The sequence below is a fragment of the Harpia harpyja genome, chromosome 8, assembly GCF_026419915.1.
Source record: "Harpia harpyja isolate bHarHar1 chromosome 8, bHarHar1 primary haplotype, whole genome shotgun sequence".
Lineage (NCBI taxonomy): Eukaryota > Metazoa > Chordata > Aves > Accipitriformes > Accipitridae > Harpia > Harpia harpyja.
The window spans coordinates 7,832,528-7,855,684 of NC_068947.1; the positions used below are offsets into that span (position 1 = coordinate 7,832,528).

The 23,157-nt window shown below is 36.6% G+C and overlaps 1 protein-coding gene across 1 annotated transcript in view; it reads right to left on the reverse strand.

Moving 5' to 3' along the window:
* Positions 1 to 23,157, reverse strand: part of CFAP47 (cilia and flagella associated protein 47) — a 364,054-nt gene that overhangs the window by 236,960 nt on the left and 103,937 nt on the right. The window contains 4 exon segments of the mRNA XM_052795043.1: positions 3,620 to 3,732; positions 4,178 to 4,312; positions 18,503 to 18,619; positions 18,923 to 19,020. Of these exon segments, the coding sequence (XP_052651003.1) occupies positions 3,620 to 3,732; positions 4,178 to 4,312; positions 18,503 to 18,619; positions 18,923 to 19,020 (463 nt within the window).

Genomic DNA, 23,157 nt, shown 5'->3' on the forward strand with positions numbered 1-23,157 from the left:
TGGACAGGACCACACCAGAGCAGATATCCACACTGCAGCCCGTGGAGAGCCCCATGCCAGAGCAGTTGGATATTTCCTGAAGGAATTGTGATCCGTGGATAGCCCGTGCTGGAGCAATTTTTCCTGAAGGACTGCTGCCAATGGAAGGACTCACAGAGCAGGAGAAAAGCATGAGGAGGAAGGAGAAGCAGAGAGGAACTGTTATAAAGTGACTGCAGCCACCTGCTCCCATTACCCCCTGTGCCATTCAGGGTGGCAGGGGGAGAAGGTAGAGGACTCCGGAATGAAGGAGTGAAGTTGAGTCTGGGAGAAGAGAGTGGGGAAGAGATGAGGTGACGTTTTAATTTTCATCTTTGTTTCTCACTACAAAAGTCTGGTTTAATTCATTTTCAATTAAAATAATTTCCCCTAAATCGAGCTTGTTTTGCCTGTGATGGTCACTGGTAAGGTAAGCAGTCTCCCCGTCTCTCAACCCACAAACCTTTTTAGCAATTTTTCCTCCCCTGTCCTGTTGAAGAGAGGGAGTGAGAGAGCATCTGGGTGGGTGTCTGGCAGCCAGCCAAGTTTAGCCCACCACAGCCATTTATGAGTTTCTCCAGCTAGCAATGGACCGCAGTATACGTTGTCACGCTTCTTTGAAAATACAGACAGACATATAGAACGTATTTCTGTCACTTCATTATTAGTAGTTTAAAATCATTGGCATCTCTATCTAATGCTGCATCACTGCTTCCTAAATATATTTAAGTAACTCCTCTTCATTACCCTTTGCCTTTCTGCTCAAATTTTTCCCTGATCTCTTTAGCTTATCAGTTTCCTGCAGTTCATCTTTCCTGGAAAGTAAACACAGTTCTTTCAGACTGGGCCTTCATCTACAGAATCCTCTCTGCCAAGTGGGCTCAGCCAGCAGGTCCAACAGGATTAGTCAGCCAGTTATTCTTCATTAGTGATTACAGTGACGTGCAGTCATCTTAAATCCAATTATAGTTACTTCTAAATATAAGAATATATATATTTGGCAGATAATTAGAGACAAGTCTCTATACATGACATGTCTTTCTTAAAGTCTTCCAGCTCTCCAATCAGAAGACTGACAAGTTTCAGTTTCTTTAGCCTCCTTATCAAGGCTATGGTTCATCTTTTCAGCTGTAATTGCCTGAACTCTCCTGAGTAAATGTTCTCTGAACTGCTAATATTTCCTGCGACCTTTTACCCTGAAACTTTGGCAAAGCAAGCTTGACAACTTGACTGGAGCCCTGCAGCAGGCCTTCACAAGGCAGTAGCTGCTATTTTTAACTGCTTCTTGTTCATTGGTTTATCTAAAGTACCTGTTGTTTCAGGGGAAAAAAAGCTGGCTAGTATCAAGCTAGCTTGCAATGAAAGATGAACTAGTGGTGAAGGCATAGCCATATTTGTATATAATATTCATAAATTCCTAAGGAACAGTTTCAATTCAGGGGAACAAGGATGCAGAAATATCTGATCTTAAGTTGTCTGAACCATTACAGATACCCAGAAAGTTTTTTTAAAGTATAACTCCTGTTTTTAAACTAGGACTCCTGTTCTCTGATATAGCAAGTAGGCTTTCCTAATTTTTAGTGATTTTTAACACATTGATTCATCTGCCTCCAATCCCATATTTATGGATTATTTACTTCTGAAGGTAGAACAAATAACTTTAATGCAAAATACCTCTTTCTAGCTATTGTAACATCTTTTATTCCTAAACATGTTATAGTCATGCCCGTCAAAAAATAACTCCATTAAGTTTTACTAATACACCCACATCAAATTTCTTACTGAATACACAGAAAATTCTCCCTCACTTTTTATTTAGGCCATAAATATATTTCTTTTTTTCTAGAAGTCTGTTACAAGCCTACCTCATTTCTGAGTTTCTCTGAAGGCATTCTTTCCAAAGAAAGCAGAACATTCTCTCCTACAAAACCTCTACCATTTTTTTGACCTTACACAACTGCATATCAATCAGCACTAATAGCCATAAGCCTACACATAATCAATTAAACAGAGGTGTTGGTTTATTATTCATGTTACTATCACTTCAAAACCCACCTATGATATTATGATCTAATATAAAGCACCTACAAGACTCCCACCCATCCCACCGATGCTTGGAGTTCTCAAACACTTCCAGCAGAATATTAAGAAAACTATTAATTACAAAGAACCTATTTTTCATTTAATGACCAAGATTACAAGTAAGGTTACATTATAAACTCTGCAGAGGTCACCAGTGGATGACTGGTGTTTCCACAAGCTTTTATTTCTATGCATTTTTTCAAATGTTTGCTGCTGTATATAATTCCAAGCAGCTCAATGACAAGGTTGCCCACATTTACTTGTGTCTTGGGTTTGGGGTTTTTTTTTTCAAAGGTGAAGTGAAAAACAGCCATGGCATTGACCTTTCAGAAAAACACATGATATTTTCAAGGCTTACATTTTTATGTTAATTCTTATTTGAAGTAATTGCAAAGAAAATGGAATCAAATCAGCCTCACAGCTTGCTGAAAACATAGCATTACTTGTTGTCCCTTTTGCATACATTTACAATAACTATGTCATTTAGTACTGAAATATTGATCATCCTTAAAGAGCACTGTATTTATGTTGAGTCTTCTTGAATTTGACAATATGTATTTGAAATTTTTCTTCTTCTCACAGTTTCTTTTCATACAAAGGTTGACCTTTGTTTTCCTTTTTACAACCTAATCCATTTTATCTGTAAAGGAATATCTTAAATAGACTTCCAGTCTAAACTTAAAAACTCTTAACTGACAGCCAGAGTCACTGCTACATCCCTCTTGTCTTCACTAGTTAAATGGGGATTAGTGAAATTCCTGTATCTGGTCATAAAGCCACACAGCACAGAAAAAGCAAAACATACTTAGCGAACAAAAAGATGGCAATATACCATGAGTATTTCTGCTACCAAAAATGTTAACAAGCTAATGTTTTCTCAACATTAAATCTCTCCACAATCCTTAGATGGCTTTCAGAAATGTAAAATAGAGAAATAACTACACTGCAACTGCAACAGTTTCTGTCTTGGTGGGGAGGGAGGATGGGGGCAAAAAGAAGCAACATAACACTACTATCAAACCTGTGTCATGGTCTCTTAAATTCCCAGACATGCTTCAATTAAGAATAAGAAACAAAACCTGAAATCTTAAAAGAAATAATTTTTACCTGCTCATGCTTCCACAATGCATTGATGTCAAAAATGAGAATCATGTTCAGAGGAGATATTTCAACTTCAGTTAGGCAAAAAAATAAAATAGAAGAACAGCAGATCCAAACTGAAAATTAAAGCTTACAGTACTTTGGGACAAAAATATTTATTGAACACAGATGGCTCCTCTAATAATTTGAAGGCATGTATTCTGCTCTTAAGCTCTACTGAGCTAAACTGCAAGTGTCCCACTGATAAATCACTCTGGATTTGTTCTAGGTTAAGGAGAAAAAGCCTAATCTTTATACTGACTAGTTTTGCCCTGCTTAGAGTTGAACACATTTCTAGTGTTCCACCACTATTAAATTAGTAGGTTTATATTTCCATAATGCTAGACTTATTAATAACACTAAAAAAATCATTACTTACTTAGGGGCGATGGTGACAGTCTTTCCTTTAGGTAATGAGAAGTCATCAGCATCTCTTCCTACAAGGATAGCGTTGTATATCAAAGTTTTACTGCTTGGGTTTTTCAGACGCAGCTATCAAAAAAACAAGAACAAAATCAGTTTGTCACAAAATAAGAAAGTACTTCAAATGACTACGTAGATCATTTTTCTTCCTAAGGAGTGTAGACTTCCCACAGACTATCCAACGTCAATTTTTCTGAGTAGTCTTTTTGTAGTGTACACTGCACTCCTATGCCTGTTAATCTCGTATTCCTCTCTATCTTTGATCTCAGATTTGTTAGATTTGTAGATTTTTTTCTGTTCTTACAAGCATAGGAAAAAATCAGCAGCAGAAGTCACAATCCCAAGCCTGAAGAGGAAAAAAAGAAGATGCATGCTTCCATCTTCTGTATTTAGTAGCCTAATGACATGAAACCCATTCATTCTTTGTTGTAGTATATACATAATATAAACACATATATACATACAGTGTTTTAACCTTGTACTGCTACTAATCTGAATTCAATAGTATCATTACCTGTTTAACAACAGTTGCGTGGAGAGCACCTGTAAATTCTATAGTGTTCTTGGGTAAGTAGTGAGGGAGACTTTCATATAGGTAGACACACAGAATAAGCATTGTGACTGGGTTTGGATCACAGATGTCAGTGGCCTAATATTGAAAAGAAAAAAGAAAAAAATAACCAGATATTCAGTTAAAATTTTGCCTGTACAGTTCAGAGATATGAAGATGAAGAACAAAAAAATTTAAGGTAATTGTTTTATACAAATATTTGCAACATAACTTTTAATAACTGGATTAGGCCCATAACTAAGATGAATATGAATCTTGTCAGTGCACCAAAAAGCTAATTCTTGAAGACCACTGACATGCTCTGGTAATAAACCTAGGCTAAAAACTAAACCCACCTTTTTTCCCTACAGTTCAGCAGAAACAGATGTTCATTTTATTAAAATGAAGCATAATAGAAAAAGCAAGTAAAATTCACCGACTGGAAAAAACATATGTCTTTATTATCTTTAAAAAAAAAAAAAGTCTTCTAAAATCTTTCAGTTTACTATGTAAAGTACCATCCCAAATACTCCTAGATACAGTTTTGCAACTGTTTATGAAGACATCACCATCCAACTAACAACTATATAGTTATTTTTATTGCAGATGCCAAATTGCTTTACAAAAGGTAGCAAGTATTACTGCATCTTAAATATTTGATTTACAGAAATGAATTTAAATGGCAACTACAAAACATGTCAAAGCTTTAGTCTTCAGCGATTCTGGTAAGTCACTGAAAAGAGAGAGGTAGAAACTCCTCCATCGAATGCACAAACTTTTCAGAAGACTAATCAAATAGCAAAGAGACTTAATGATGTGTCTTCCCACAAATACAGGCAGGAATGATCTGGCTACAGATTTAAACAAATAAGATTCTGTACTTCCTAAATCAAACAAATTAAGTATTTTAAAATTTCATGCTTAGTAACTTATAATATAATGTTATTATAATAAAGTTGTCTATAATATACTAAATAAACTTTTACAACTGCAGTAATTTCTCTCCTGAATTAAATACCAAGTCATACTGAAAAATATACACACTTGGGAGTAGATTTAAGCAGCAAACCACTGCATTAACATGTCATCCCATTAAAAGGTGCTTTTTTCATTCAAGACATTTTATTCGGACCCCTTACATAACTGAGAGTCATTCAATACAGCAGTATTTTGAAAAAGACCCTCACCTTACAGCAAAAACTTTGTCTAATTCTCAAGCAAAAAAACCTGATCTATTGTGCTGTTGCTGATTGTCACCGTCACCCTCTCTAAGCAGCTTGGATGAGTTGCGCCTAACTACAGGTAAACTCATGCCATCGTTCCAGAATCAAGCCCCCTTCTTCACATGGTTTCATCACATCATGAATTTGAAGCTGTAAACCACTCAAAGAACCGAGCACATTTTTACTTATTTTAATATTGACCTGTACATTGCTTAGAAGCATTGTATATACATAAAGGCAATGTCTTTTAAATCTGTATGGTCATGTGAGAGAGCAAGAAAAGAGGTACAAGACCCTTTTAAATCCCAAGACTTCATGACACAAAACAGCTGTACTACTTGGTTTTTGAACTTACTAGGAACTTGACAACCTCTAGGAAATACTTCATATTCAAATACATTAGCAATAAGGAAAAAGAGCTTTCTCTGATCAGCAACTATTGAAAGTTTCACATCCATTTCTAAGGACATGAACAAAAAAGTCTTAAATGATGAAACATTCTTTTGTAGCACAAGCATACTTAGGATATCAAAGACTACATAATTTTTGCACTGTCCTAACAAACAAAAAAATGAAAAAATGAAGCAAAAAATGTATCTTAAATGGCAGCCTTTTTTGTTTATCTGGAAGAGGAATGAAGAGAATACACAACCAGTTTTATTTAGAACATCAGTTCTATTTGCACCAGTTTTATTTATTTACAACACCAGTTTTGGTTAGAAACAAGTATATACTATAGGGGACCTGTATCTGCCTCATAAGTGTGTACATGGCAGGCATATTGGTGGAAAAAGGTCTAGAAAAAATGTCAGTAGCTTGTAAGCAAAAAGGAAAATCAAGAGTTGCATTGAATTAACTGCACTCAGTCTGCTCTCAGTGTTCACCATCATCCATCCTCCAAAAACTACTGCAAGTAATAAAATCTCCCACTCACAATGTTAGCCCACATTGTGTGTCAGGAAATTACAGCTAAGTTGGTAACAGCACACAGATCTCTCCAGATGAGAGACTGCTGCATAAGTATAGATTCCATAAGTACAAAAATCTCTCGCACACATTGTAAGCACAAACATATTTGCTGATTCAAGACTAGCAAGCTATCAGTAAATCCAGTATACAATTTCCCTGCTTCTCTGTGCGTACGTGCTTCCCTCAAGCAGAGCTTTATAAGGAAGGTCTTGTAAAGTAACCTGAAAAATCAGCAAGCCCGCAACTTATTAGATATGAAGCAAAAACTCGTGCTAGAAGAGTGTACGGTGATACTGTCAGATCCATCACGGGAAAAGGGCAATTCTAACTGAAATTTGCCAGATGACTCCAGCTGTGGCAGTATGGAGAGAGAATGTGATACTCCAGTGGAAGCCTTGGTTATCTTTTCTGGGTAAGTTAAGAAAGCAATAAAAATGGTAATGTGACAATTTTGAGGAGATCGGATTAATAAAAAAATTAAAAGTAAATAAATAGCATCCATCTAATAATATGTGACATTAATTGAACTATATTGAATAAGAAGCCCAGGTTTTTGGCACAACCACTTTTGTGAAATATTTTAAAAACTTTGCTGCTAGTATAAAAAAAATTATCACTCTAGATAACATATCTTGTTCATGGGTAAATTTTATTACCACTGTACCTTTTCAGGACCAAAACCTCTTAATAGTAAACTATGAGGATAAAGCTGTATCAACTTAATTTTCTTTTGATACTTTGTCAGTAAAGTCTCATTTTAATACTTATTGTCAATACCATTAAAATTTCCAGGGATCTCAGAGAACAAGAAATATTTCTATACATTAATATTTCTTCTATAAACTACATTATACCAGTTTTTCACAGGACCACATTTTCAGCCCCCACATTATTTTATTTTTATGACCAACTATATTCTTGTCCTCAACATGATTAGATGTTTATTGCCTAAATGGAGCATTAGAGGAAAAAACAAAATCTTTAAATCTTTTTTTAATTGATTCTTATGAGGCAATTTTCATAATGAACCATCTATTCCAGAACCTCAATACTCTCCAGCAGATTAATCAAGGGAATGGATACTACTTCTAAAGCAGCAGGATGAAGGAAACAGAGCAGCTATTTAGTCAGTCACCTGCTCTCTGATGCGAGCCCATGTAGAAATATTATTTGCATTAGTTAGTGTTTCACCTTAGTATACGTCTGCTTCTAGATGAGCCAAGTCTCTATTTTATTGAATAGGAAAAATGCTACACATTTAGATTATAACAAGAAAATGTAGCAATATTTTTTTTCTAATAAAATTCTTGTACAGATTATATTTTCCTCTTCGGTATTAAGAAGATAAAAATGAAGAATAAAAATCCAGATTATTGAAACATCTGAAAAAAATATGACTTAATTTAGAGTGTTCCTAAAACATGGTCAGCTATAGATATGGGATTTAAAGTTATGTTTTTTCTCTCTCTTCCATTCATATTTCTCCAAGGCTATAAAAAATGGTTTTGGATAACTACTTAAAAATTCTTTTTTTTGTCATTTCCAAGAACAGAAAATGCTAGCAATAAAAAAAAAAAAAAAAAAAATCAGTGGGAGATAATACGCCTAAAATAGTCAACTGAATAAAGCAACTCCATAGGAAGAACTAGTCCCATGTGGATTCCCACTAGGAACCTTGAAATCAAAGTAAAAATTTCATTCTCATTATCAGAAAGTTTTGGATAACTGCAGTTACTCTGCTTCCCAAATATTAATGAAGAAACTTTGGGAAAAGACATCACATTTATTAGCCACATGGGCTGAAAAAGGGAGAAAACTTTTTTGCCTCTTCTGGACCATCTTTAGTGCAGCAAGAGAGATGTATAGACATATCTATCATCTTAACTATCTGAGTTAATTTTTATTTCCAAGTTAAAGTTTTACACTAGAGCATATATTGCAGTGCTTCCACAAACCAGCCAATTCAACCTCCTAATTACTAAAAGCTGAAGATCCAATGCTCTGTGAAAAAGTAAATACATATTCCAAAGAACAGAACACAACAGCCAGTCCATCTTCAAATTTTGCAGAAAGGCCCTTGTTCCTCTAGTTAGTTCCTCCTGCAAGTATGGCAAAAAGCAGTTTCATTAAATGTCCCTTGTCAGAATACAAAAGCAGCTGTAATGACATTGAACAAAGATCCACAAGATCTAAATGCTTATGGATGTCCTTGGAGTTATCAGAGACTGGGTATCCCACCATTCTGACTGCCAACAGAGCAGTTGCTTGAGTAAAGGGTGTAAGAAACTGGGCAAATATTAAGTGGTCTTTCCATTGACATGATTTGCCAGCTTCTGGAAACTAGTGGCTTAAAGATTTATGGAGTACTGTTAAACACCTCTCTGTCATTATTTTAAATTCTTCTCTATTTTGTTCTTTACATACAGAAATGACAGCCTGACCGTCATTAACAGTTTATGAATTCTTTTTAATTAGAAGTTGCTTATTGAGTTTTCTTCCTCTTTTGATGTTATTAAAATGCAATATTGACTGACATCTACTGCCTAAAACATAGGACTATGGAAAGCAGCCGAGATTTAAGTCCTAAGGCAGGCGGTCTAAGAAAACAAAACGATGCATCACTGAGCACAAGCACAAATAGCTCCACCCTCAAACCGCTTCTACTTGGTGATTGATGGATCAGCAACTAACAAAGGTTTTCTTCAGCTAGCAGAAGCTGCATTTTGACACAATAATTTTGTGAGGAGAAAGGGTGTAAAGGGCAAACATTTGAAACTCTAGTGGAGCCACCTTCTTCCAAAATGACGTAAAAAAACTCGGTAGCTTAAAGCAAATATTCCACATAGAAAAACCTTTATACAAAATAAGAACCTAAGAGCAGCCTATTGGCTCAGACCATGGGCCAAAAGGACACCACTACAAGCTGATGCCTAAATGAAAACGATTATACGGTAAGTACACATACACGAGTATTTTCCCAGGCTCAAGCATGAGACTTCCTGATCCACATATGATTTCTGTCTACTTAGAAATCTTCATTTCTTTTCCTTCCAGGCCTATGAGCAGTCTCCCTTTAACTCTGTGTAAAAACTGTAAAGGCAGCCTAAGAAAACACTCTCTTTTTGAAGTTATGTTCAGTGTAACTGAGAAAGAATCTGGAAGAAAAGATAGAGCTATAAGCTAAGTTTTCTTAATGAACGTGCTCTAAATAAATGCAATAACACCAAGCATTTGAAGTAATGCTCACTTTCACCAGCTTATGGCATTCTAGCCCTACACAAATTACAATTTTATTTTCAAAGATTCAATAGAACACCACCAAGAAGTAAATAAAAAGAACTTACTATTTTTCTTACATTTCCTAAAAACTCATCAAAACAGGGTGCCCATCTCTTCTGCTACCAAGAATGAACCCACATTTGACATAAAAGAGAAGAGGGAAAATTAGATGCTCTTTTTTTGTCACAGATGGGTGAAAACAATTCTGCATTTCAAACCCAAAAAACTCTGGAATACACTGAATTCTAAATTCAGAAATGCAAGGAGTCAAACCAACACAGTGTTTCCAATGCAGGAATAATCTTTCTTTCCCATCAGTCTACAAGTCAGAAGTTTCCCATCCATCATGTTTTACGGAAAGGAGAAATTAAAGAATTCTCATAGATGAACCCAGCAGTATTTTCTCTGGCTCCTTCAGCCCGTGAGGCACTGTGCTATAATGAGATGCTCCGTGTCTTGTGTGTAAGAACCCTCAATTCGGTAGGAGAAAACAAATCCAGAAAGGCCAGTGAAGCTATAATCCATCCAAACTTGAAAGGCAAACTAAAGGCAGAGATAGTTGCCAGGGCACAGCAAGGGCCAGCTGCTCTCTCTGGGCCGGGGAGCCAGGAGCCAAAGGCAATATAACGCCGCCGCAGACTAGAGGCCACCCAGGGCCCGTCCCACCCCCCAGCCAGGAGCAGAGCGGCCAGGCGCACCGGGGCAGCCCCAGCCACCGTCAGCGGGCACCTCCGGGGGCACCAGGACCGGCCAAGGCTGGGATGAGGGTCTACGGGTGGGCCTGGCTTAGCGGGTCCCATGGCAGGGCAGCGCAGGGCTGTGGGGAGCTGGAGACCAGCCCTGCTGCGGCGTCGCTGGGGCAGGGGCTGACGGTCTCGGGGGGAGCTGACGTGGGGTCCTGGTCTGTGGGCAGAGTAAGGGGAGCCCCAGGGGCTGGGCAGGGGCAGGCAGGGCTCGGGGTACCCCCACGGCCTTGAGAGTGGTTAAGTCTGAAGAGCATTCAACATATATCATTTGACGACTCTGCGACAGACATTTCAGAAACTCATATTTTTAACAAGGCTCCATCGCCCCGGTTGCAAGGAAACCAGAAGGAGCTGTATCCCTGAATAGACTCCTAATGTCTGCTTTAGGAAGAGGAACCTCTCCTTCTGCACGCTAAAGCATTATACGGCAGGGTGGGGAGAGAAAAAAAAGAGAGAATCTGAGTACTGGAAAAGATGGCAAGGCTTGGTTCATGGACTAAAAGCAGAGAAGGGATGCACTCCATTCCCATAGGATAAACACTATATAAGGCAAGATGACTTAGTTATTGAAAGCTTCACAGACTTATTACTGACTACAGCTCAGCCCTAATTAAAATAAATGCCTGTAGTCCTGCAAATTAAATGTCTGTAGTCCTGCATGAATATGTTCTGTGTGCTTCGTACTATAAGGAATATGAATTTTTGTTTTGTTTGGTACAACAGGAAGGAGAAACCTGTTAAGATATATTAGAACAGACAAGCCTTAACACATTTTTACCTATATACATATTAAATTCATCTTGCATTAAATCTCACTAGGTAACCTACAAGTTTTCTAAATTTCCCTTCTATTTTATTAAGTTAGAGACAGGCAGGAGATTCCATAGCAAAGGCAGAACTGGAGCTCCCTGGTGGCAAATCCATTGACTCCATAAAGCATAAAGGCATGAAGAGTTACTGATTGCTTCCTCCCTCTTTTCTTGCCCTGTGCCCAGCCAAGCATTGCATCCTGCTCCCAGCAGTTCTAGCACAGCTCCTTCTCTAACCTTCCAAGAGAGCAACTATATCACTGGGCACTGATAGGAAGTTTCCCTGTCACTCTCCATAGTTCCCTAGATAATGCTTATCCTCATAATTCTTAAGATTCATTTCATATACTCTTCATGCACTGATGTAATCATATGCCTCACCTTGTATTTCTATTTATTTCTATCACCACTGTTTTTTCAAGTTGGAATTTTAGGATGCACTTACCATGCAAAGTAAAAAAGCTTCTTGCCTGCCAAAAGCTTTAAACCTGAAGTCTGAAAAATATTCTGATGTTTTCCATTCACTTATCTCAGTAATGGCTATTAAATGTTAACAAGTATTTGCAGAAGTTATTCCAATATAGCTGTGGTTTTACACCTCTACTGTTCATCTTTACTGCATTTTCATTTAAGATAGCAAAGATGCCAGAGTAGATTTTCTGTTGAAGCCTAACTTTCTTTTGCCACCTACTTTTACTCATTTCCACTTAGATCAGAACTTATTCCCTCAGAAAACATTATTCTGTCTTATCCTGTGCTGAATTCGTAAAACTGCATTTGTGACAGTAATCTACTACTCTAGAAATTAAAAAAAAAAAAAATCAGTGTACTTCATAACAACATTCAGCAGAAAATTCACATAGTCTATATACATTATTTGCTTTTAAAAATTGTGTTAGCAAACAATAGCAATTAATAAAGTTTAACAGATTTAAGCCTTAAATTGTATCTATAACAAAGTTTCTCAAAATATGAAAAAGCCTCTCACATTTCTGGAAGAGTTGGGTGATTGCTTGTTAGCTTTTTATTTGTGTTCTAATGTTGCCTAGTTAAAGAAAATGCTGAAGCTGACAAACTGGATAAATTATTATACTTCAAATTCTAAATATTCCAAGTTAGAACTATGTCAAAACTGGACAAGAAATTCAAGGCCTAGTAGATTGGTTCTATTGCGAAAAAAAAGTTATTTAACTGTTATAACACCATCAGCTCTGTGCTGCTAATTCCATAATCAACTCTCCATGTTTTCAATCACCTGTATATTACTAAAGCCTGGTCTTTAGTACTGCTGGTACTACTGCTCAGAAAACAGTTTGTAACTGCTTACAAGTAATGCCTCTTGATTTTGTGAAAATAGGTCTGACAGACAGAAAAGAAGAAAGGAAAACTTTATTAAAAGATATCAGGAAGGAGTAGATCGCTGAACCACTTCTTGTGGCAATAAAACTCTCCATTTTTCTGACCATGTAATTATTAGTTGAATAATGTAATGAAACAAACTATTCAGCAGATGCAAAAATCATGCAAGGCTTTCCCCACTACAAAACCTACAAAGCAATGATGAAAATAGACATCCTGCACCAAAGAACAGCTTCTAGCAGGACACAAATAACTAGAAAATAGAAAATGCTTGCAATCAGTGGTCACAAAATGTTACCTAGGTGACCAATTTAAACAAACAATTGCAAATGGCTACTGAAAATTATGGCAAAAATATTAAACAAACAGAAGGTAATAAAAATACTATCTTAAATTTCAGAAACAGAAAGCCATACATTTAATCTTTACTAGTTATTTCCAGATTTGTAAGGCTTAAACATTGAACTTAAAATGTAAACATATAGGAAACAATGCTGTTTGTGACCAAAAGGAGGTTCCTAATGTTATGTAGGCTTTGCTTATACAAGTGCAGCAGAGAAGTTTTCAATAAGCTAGAAGTGAATATGAGAACAGAAAAGCAAGTCTGGAAAAAAGATCAAGCAGTAATTTTAGTGTCTAAGTAAAGCTTAAAAGTCTATATTTTTTATGTTTCTACCGTACACATATATGAATATCCTTTTTAAAAGACTATAGCTATCGCAGACTTATACATTTTCTCTTCAGAAATATCCCAGGTGAGATCATTATCAGGTCAAACTAATTTTCAGTTGGTCTGATGGAAATAAAAAGCACCACCAATTTTGAAACATACATTTTCTTTTCTTTCATTTCTACAACATGTTTATGAGGTGCCCAAGGGTATAATTTAGGTGAACTTAAAACTTAACATGCCTAAACAGATCACTTGTCTGTTGCAGTTGCATATGTTTCAATAGATCTCATCATGCCAGTGAATCATAGAATAGAATCATACATTGGTTTGGGTTGGAAGGGACCTTAAAGATCATGTAGTTCCAACCCCTCCTACCATGGGCAGGGACACCTTCCACTAGACCAGGTTGCTCCAAGCCCCATCCAACCTGGCCTTGAACACTGCCAGGGATGGGGCATCCACAACTTCTCTGGGCAACCTGTTCCAGTGCCTCACCACCCTCACAGTAAAGAACTTCTTCCTAATATCTAATCTAAATCTACCCTCTTTCAGTTTAAAACCGTTACCCCTCACCCTATCACTAAACTCCCTGTTAAAGACTCCCTCCCCATCTTTCCTGTAGGCCCCTTTTAAGTACTGGAAGGCTGCTATGAGGTCTCCCCGGAGCCTTCTCTTCTCCAGGCTGAACAACCCCAACTGTCTCAGCCTGTCCTCATAAGAGAGGTGCTCCAACCCTCTGATCATCTTCGTGGTCCTCCTCTGGACCTGCTCCAACAGGTCCATGACTTTCTTATGCTGGGGGCCTCAGAGCTGAATGCAGTACTGCAGGTGGGGTCTCACAGGAGTGGAGTAGCAGGGGAGCATCACCTCCTTCGACCTGCTGGTCACGCTTCTTCTGATGCAGCCCAGGATATGGTTGGCTTTCTGGGCTGCGAGTGCACATTGCTGGCTCATGTTCAGTTTTTCATCCATCAATATCCCCAATTCCTTCTCCACAGGGCTTCTCTCAATCCACTCATCGCACAGCCTGTATCCATGTTTGGGATTGCCTCAACCCACGTGCAGGACCTTACATTTGGCCTTGCTGAACTTCAGGAGGTTGGCGCAGGCCCAACTCTCAAGCCTGTCAAGGTCCCTCTGGATGGCATCCCTTCCCTCTAGAGCATCAACCGCACCACTCAGCTTGGTGTCATCCACAAACTTGCTGAGGGTGCACTCAATCCCACTGTCCATGTCCCCGTCAAAGACGTTAAATAATACTCGTCCCAATACAGACTCCTGAAGGACACCACTCGTCACTGGTGTCCACCTGGGCATTGAATCATTGACTGCAACTCTTCCAGTGTGACCATTCAACCAACTCCTTATCCACTGAGTCGTCCACCATCAAATCCGTGTCTTTCCATTTTAGAGGCAAGGATTTTGTGTGGGACAGTATCAAATGTTTTGCACGATATTATCAATAAGCTGAATTCCAGCCAAATGTTCTTTATCTAATGCTCTGATTTATCATGCTTACATATCAAAGGAAACGGTTGTTGCAACCACTTTTATAAGGATGCTTAGGAAGATTCAGTCCTTTACAACCCACTTCAAGTATTTTTCCAGAATACCCTAGGAAAGATACATATGAGAAGACAATTGCCACTCTAACAGATAAAAGTGATTTCTAATTTTTTCACTCTTCTATTTTCTGAATTTAAGACCGCACATCAATATTAGATTCCTATCTCAGGCAAACCAAGGTATTTGCGTTTACATTATAGATTGGTGAATAGACAGATACAGAGTTCTATCTGTGTATTTGCAGTGTCATACAAATTTTAGTCAAATAACTAAGAATTAAGAAAGAAATCCTTTTTCCTTAAAATTACTTTTGTCAAGAAGTTGCCATATTTACCAAGCTAATAGCTCCTTACTAAAGTACAGAGAAATGAAGACAAAAAAGTGTTAATCATCTTTAGAGATGATTACAACAAAAATATGACTGAAGCATTAAGTGACAGCCAGGAAGTTACCTTTCTGAGTGCATACAATAATGTATAGACTACCTCAAGTAAAAATCCTTACTGGATATATACTGGAAATTCAAAAAATTCTGTGTTATTGCATTTCTTTCCTCTTCTCCATTGGCTGCTGACAGCATCTTCTTACCCTCCTTCATTTCAGACTCAAGTCTTGGGGTTACCATCTACCCCCCTTTCTTGCTTATATGGCTATGTTATTGCCCAGTTTCACTGCTTTCTACTCCACAACAACGCTGAATTCCCCCATTCATTTCAACAAAACAGCCACATTCATTTTCAGCTTCTTAACTCTCTCTGACTTCACTCACATCATCTTCTACAGCTTGTCTGAAAATATCCTCCCTTTTACTTGGTCCCAACTATAAATGTCAGTATTGTTGACCCCAATTTTAAATCAGTCAGCAGCAAAATGAGTTCCTCTACTGGCTATCCCCAATCACTGCATCTTCCCTCCTAATCTATCCTTGTCATATACATTCCCTCCATATCACTGTTATCCACCATCCTATCTTGCAATATTTTATTTTGGGCTTTCAATTGGATCTTCTTTAAATCAAAGTGTTTTAGAACTTAAAAATATCAAACACAAAGAAAAAATACATAGAAAGACACCATTAATACTCCAGGGTTGAACTGTCAGTCATGATTAGAAAGTGCAAACAAAGAATTTCTTGCCCAAAGTACTCCATCTTAAGCCTATACCTTAATCCTTAAAAGGATTTAAAAGCCTTGAACTCTGTTAGAGGTATCATTTAAACTTGCAGCTGAAGTCTTCCAGACAGTTGAACTTTATTATTATAGAATCTTAGATTTTTGAAGTGATTGAAAGTGCCATCTATTCCAAACCTAAAAAGTGTCTCGGCTTGTGCTGTCACCACCATCCTTGCATTAATTAATGCAAAGCTGTCCTGAAAGTTCAGAAGCAGTGATTGCCTGATAGTCAAGAACTTTGCCAATACTGTTGGAACATTTTAGCCTGCTAAATTTAAGAGACAAGACTATGAGAGAAAAAAACAAAATAGGATAGTTCAGCAACAGGATTCATGTATTTTTCTGCTTTTATTGCTGAAGAACAAGAAGCTTAAGAAATTTCTACAGTAGTCTTAGAAATGGGTATATGAATTCCAATAAATCTAGGCAAAAAGTATCCTTTACCTTTTTTTTTTTTTTTTTACTTTCCACAATATTTTGTTTGTAGAACATGTCTTAGCTAAAATTAAAATACAGACCTCGAAGATCCAAGATCTGTTCCTTTTTCTGGTGTTGACTGATTACATAGCTTTGTTAAAATTCCTAGTCTGTATGGAGACGGACTTTCCCATCTAAAAAAAGACCAATACCTCAACAATATGCTGAACTAATAATATTGTAGTATTGTGAACATTGTAGTCTTAAAACACACTAAGTGCATTAAAGAGAATATCCTGGAGTCCTGCTTCCACCTTTAATGTGGTTAACTCCTTCTGCATATCCAGCATCCAGCCTCTGCCTTCATGTCCTAAACTGCCTGTTTTTCTTATTAAAAGCTGAGGCAAAATATGCCTTAATTTTGAGGATTATAACTAGATTATCTTTTTACGTTTCCTGTCAGTCACAAGTACACAAACCAGTAGATTTTCTCGGTTTAGCCTGTCACAGCAAAGCGATTTATAACAGCATATCTGTATCAGGATGTGGGAGCAAGACAGTAGCTGATACAACAGGAAATAGCAGGGTGAATTTTTCCCTGTAATCATAACACAATCGAATGTAAAAGGGAAAAAAAAGTTGTAACTGAGCTTTCTTTCAAACTACTTTGTTCACAGCACACCTCTACATCTGATTCCTAATACTATTAATTTGTTTGGAAAGTTTCCTCATACACTGATGAATACTATGTCTATTGTACTGTATCCTCTTCTGGTCTTCTAGCCAGCTCAACATGCTCCACACCCACCCCAGCCCATCACAGTCCCTGACATTTGCTTTGCTCATGATGGAAGCTGCATCACTCTGCAAATTCTTAAGAGAATGATGTGACATTAAACAGTTTTTACTAGTTTTGGTAAGGACAGGATTGTTAATGACTCAGCGAGCAAAGCAGAAAAGGAAAATAAGAGGGAATCTGCTATTTTAGGTAAGTAACAGTTTGGTAACTAACACACGCAACCAGCACGTGGAAGATAACAGCATGAATCCCTGTGAACACGTAACCTTGAAATACACCCTTGCCATTGCTATTAACAGGCTTTCTACTTGTACTGAATTTACAGGGCCTCAGCACTGGGGTTTGACAAGCCTTTGTCAAGTCTTGTTGACCAGCTCGTAGAGCTTTGCTTTACTTGGTTTAGCTGTGACAGCAACTTTTTTAATTGATCAGGCCTCTGTGACTGACTTGTTTTACTCTTATCTTTGTATGATACCACCAGAACCCACAGCTACAACTAACTCCCAAATGGTGAGTTAAAGAAATGCAGACTTGAAGCAGGAGAAAACTGGGTTTAGGGGCAACAAAAAGAACAAAGAAATCATATCTAACATATGTAAAGGGCACCATACATAGAAAATTTAGAGCTGTAGGATGATGAAAAAAGACAGAGATATAAATCATGTTACTAAGCGTATAAAAATGATCCAAAGTGAACACTAGATTGAAGAAGAAACTAACATCAACACCACCACATTCCTCCCAAAAAAGAATGTCAGACGGTGACAGCTTACAGCATTACTCTCACCAGCAGTCCTAAGATACTGACTTCTGTGTGCACCAAACCCGGGACAGAACGCTTGTGGGCCTTTGTGATTAGATAGATGCACATAAGTGTCACCAGACATTCATATAATTTTTTTACCACTCCTTTTTACGTTGAAGTGCATTATGTTTGTTCTTAAACATATTTTTCCTAAATTGCTTTAGAACGCTAATAATAAATTCCACTCAGGTTTTCATTGTGTGATTTACAATGCTAGAATCTGAACTGAATTAATCTTATGTTCAGCTAGTTAGATACATGCAATTCTACAAAGCGAGGAATTATGGAAATTACTTGTAATTAAGTGTATTTATATGAAGCAGTATTTTGGTTTCCATCATGCAGTAGCACATCATGAAACAAAACTGCTTCACTAAAATCTCACCTTAATTTGATATACAATATTACTATCATAAAAGTTAAAAAAATAAATTTAAAAGTATATTAGAACCACTAGTGTAAAATCATTTACCTTTATGTCTATAGCCAGACTGACAGCATGCATAGCATTCACAAGTATCAAACAGTTGTGCAGAAACTGTTCAGGAGTTCTTGGAGTAGTATACATCCTTACAAAGTGAGTAGCAATCTAGAGAAGACAGAGAAATCAAACTCTTGATCTTCCACTAAGCAAAATGACTATGTTTGTTTTTTCACTCCTTCAGCAATCCATAAGATCTAAATTTTGAACTAAAATTCTCTGTTAAGAATATACCCAGAGAAAAGAAAAATTAATACTGAAATAATCACTCTAGACTTGCTAAATGTTGGGGTTTTTTTCTTTATTAAAAACCACGTAAGCCAACAGTTCCAAAGGAAAATAAGGCCTGAATAAACCCACTTACATTAATATATGGTATAAAACTTGCACAATATTAAGAAAAGTCCTTACCAAATATGGACAATAAGCTGCCAGCTGTGCTGCCAATACCAGGCCATCTAGAAGATCTCGGTCAAAATTTACTATCCATCTCATTGGTGGTACTTCACCTGATTTAAAAACAGAGCAAGATGAATTAGACTCTTCTCCCTTAAGATGCCTAATTTTATTCTTGATAGATATGATGACTATTTGAAATGACTGAATAGAAGAAAGAACAAAAAAAGGAAAAATCTGTTCACATGTAGAATTTCCCAGGTATAATTCTCTTCCAGAGCCATTGCTGAAAACAGGAAAAAATCTCACCTAGAATATTGTAACTATTATTCATACACTCTGATACAGCATGTAAGAGTATTCATCACAACGGAAGGGAAAGCAGGTAAGCTAAACTTAACCTCACAGATTAGGAACCTAAACATGTAAATTATATTTCTTTTTATAGGCATAACACTCATGGGGTACAGAAACTCATGAAAATATGCATGAATCCTTTAAAGTTGCAATGTTTAAGCACATAAGAAGGAAAAGGTTATTGATTTTCTTTAAGGTCACATTAATTTATTTGGCACAAATGCAATATAAATGAAAGCTAACAGCTCAATTTCTGCAACATAGATCACTACTTCTACAATTGTGTTGTAAAGGCCTATGCCTCACAAGGTTAGATTGTTTTTTATATTTCTAATGTTTTTATTTAAAATAAAACTGATTATTAAGAAAGTAAATATAGTTTATTTATTAGCATTTCTTGTCTGAAGCATTCCATGTCTTAAATATTTAACACTGCATTTGAACAATAGACTTTTGCTCTTAAGCATCATAATAAACCATAGGAAGAATACAGTTGTTTGAAAACTCTCAACGTGAGATACTCTCAACAAAAAGTTACTGACATAAGAAAAACTAAATGTTTTAAATCACTGTCTATACCCAACTACCAGTATTTTGCCAGTAAATGTGAAGCATGAACACAGAAAACATAATCCTTTTTTAAGGAGAGCAACCTTGTCACAAATATTCAAGTACTGAGTCATGACTTCTCTGTTGTGTTATTTGCAGTTTCTTCCACCTTCTACTACAAAAATACCTATTGCTTAATTTTCTTTGTTTTGATTACGGTCTCAGGTCCAAGCTCCCAAATTTAGGGAACACTGGATTTCAGCCACTGGCAAGGTTTTCAGATAGACTGGGATCATGCTTTCTCATACAGGACAAATTATATAGCTTTTATTTCACTATACATCCAGAGAGTGTACTGTTTACCAAGTTTGAAGCTTCATAAGTTGAAAAAAACCCACCAATATGCTACAGAATCTGGGATGATCAAAAATTTCCTACATATTATAAACACATAAATATCTTAATGTTATAATATAAAGAAATGTTCTTTTCTTTCAAAAATGTTACCATTAAAAGATAAAAAATGTTTGTGACACTGAACTGTTAATGATAGTAATATAATGATGTTCAGAACTGCCTAGTATCTTCATTAGCAAAAGAAGAATTTGGAGACACCAGTACTTGACATAGAAATAGTTTAAATGAACAGAAGCATAAAATGTTTCACCAGGTTACACATTTCAGACCTTTATTTCAATCTGTCCTTATTAAGAGCTTCATTCTACAAGACCAAACACTTGAAAGCAGGGGCACAAGTCGTGTATATTTTACGGGTCTCTACCTTTACAGAAGGAATACCATAAACTAAATGAAAGTTCAAGAAAGAAAAAAGCATAGATTCTCTATGCATTTGGAATACAATGGTCTCATTTAGTCATCAATGACGCTGAATCTTTTGCTCTCACAAACTAGATAACACTATGCTATAGATGTAACACTTCAACCAGTGCTACTAAGGGTTTTAAACTTGAGATAGTATTTTGGGGTATGTTATGTACCCTATGAACAATGACTATCAAAACCATACTGACTAAGAAAGTAGGCTGTTGTATATTGAAAATCATTAAATTTCTTAAGGTAATCTTATTCATTCCTAAGTACCTTCAGACATCAGCCAGGCTGATGCAACCAAGCAAGTTATTGTCCAAAAGCCAGGCCACAAATCCAAAAAACATTCAAACTGGAAAAAAAAATCCTGACCTTAAACTGAAACAGTGGTAAACATTCCACATAGTGTTGAAGACACTGTGAATCTTCAGAATGGTTTTCTTTTACTAGAACTTATTTTACTTGAGTTTATACCTCCTCAATTGCCTTTATCCACCTACTTTTGTTTGATATTAAGTGTGATTGCAAAAGTGTAATTAGTGACAGGGAAAAAGTAGCTAGAGATGCTGCTGCTAATGTCAGATCATAATTTATCAACATCAGCTCAAGTAACTTCAACTGGTCCCCTAAGAAGTACAGTTAAATCAAATTCACAAATAAGTAGCTATTACCAGCTACAGATATAAATTTGGTTGTAGAACTACTCATCTATACCAAACAGATTAGTTGTAAGCTTATAAAATTGTTCTATGGTGCTGTAAACTTTATGCTTCAGACTAAATTTAAGAGATAAACTATTCAAGAACCAAATAGAAGAAATAAAATAACCATGGGGCAAATCATTAAATAGGAAGTGCATTCAGATGGAATCCTATATTAATGCAAAGTAAATATATCAATTGTAATCTCAAATAAAAATTAATTCCAGGAAAGACTAATCTTTAAGTACTTGCTTTCATAAAATAAGCTAGCTAACACACAAGAGAATTTTATCAAACTGTGACTTTATATGTCATAGAAGAGTGAAATTCTTACAGAAATTTCCAAGATTGTTCACAATTTCCAGAAGTAAAATTTTGATGTGCATATGCTTTGCACCAGGGGGTGCTGGTTCATTAGGATCCTGCTAAGACAGACACTAAGATTTCATAAAGTATCACTGCCAATTATTGGAGTTAATGCTATAGGGAAAAAGAGGTTATTATAAATAACCTTACAATCCCTTCAGACACTGGGAACCCCAAGTTGTGCAGCACTGGAATTGACCTCCAGTCAGGATGCAGCACACTGTACAGACACAGTCTGTTGGAGGGTTAGCTCCTATAGGATTTTGTTAAAATAAACCAATTCTGCTAATTATTTCTACCATCAGATGAAAAGATTGTTCACGTGAGAACTTGGTGCTGTGGTTTTAGTTAAAGACAGGGGGACACAGGTGGGAGATACCTATAGGCTCCTCTGTTACAATTAGCTGGCTAAATTTGTGCTGTAGCCAAGCGATACGCACAGCGCAGCACAGGCCTGCACCTACTCAACTTAACTGTTATGTGGATCACTTAGCTCCTTTGTGTACAGTGATCTTCCAGTCAGGATCACTACAACATATTAATGGTTTGGTATATTTATACTATTTGGAGAGAAGGTCCCCAAAATGATTTAATTCAAAATTATCAAAAAAAAAACCAAAACCCCGTTCCAGAAAATATCAAAAACAAAAGTGTTTTTCATTACCAAGTACTTTGCAAGGAAGTACTTGGTACAGCTTCAGGATTATCTTTTGCTGATTTGAAAGGAAAAAAAATTACAGAGGAATCAAGTCTTCTGTTAGTGATCCAAAACTGCATTTGAAGTACAGGTCAAAAAGAATTATTTAGAAGGCAATTCTGTACAGGACTTCTTATGACATGACACATGAAGAAAGTAGACATTCAGAAAAAAACCCAAACATACTCTATAGGGAAAGATCCTTTTTTTGTGGCATGAGAACCAAAAAAAGCCTCAGAAGGATTCAGTGTGCCGTCAAAAAAGATACTATACACCTAAAACAACCTTACAACCTGCTGCTTTTAGTAGCATTCAGTTCAGACTTCTTTTTTTAATTTCATGCTCATGTACAATAATGCAGAAATAAGATGTTGTTTGGTCTAACTTACGAAGCAATAGAGATTTAACATTACTCCTACAAAATACTTTCAAGCAGGGTGCTAGAGGTTATTTCTTTAACTGCTACAATAAACACTCTGCTGCAGTGGAAAAAAGAATGTATCAAAAATTCAGGGGGAAAGTAATTAGAATATTGATAACTGGTTACACTTAAAAAATTAATTCAACCTACAACAAACTTCTGTACCATATTCCAAGCAAAATCTGTCTTTCATGATTCTTTTGTTCATTTATAGAATACAGATGCCTCAGCATCTGAAAAACTTAAATGTCTATCACTTCACATCAACTATTTGCAGATACTTCAGCATATTCATATAACTCTAGTAAGAAAGAATAGAAGCAGATGCTGC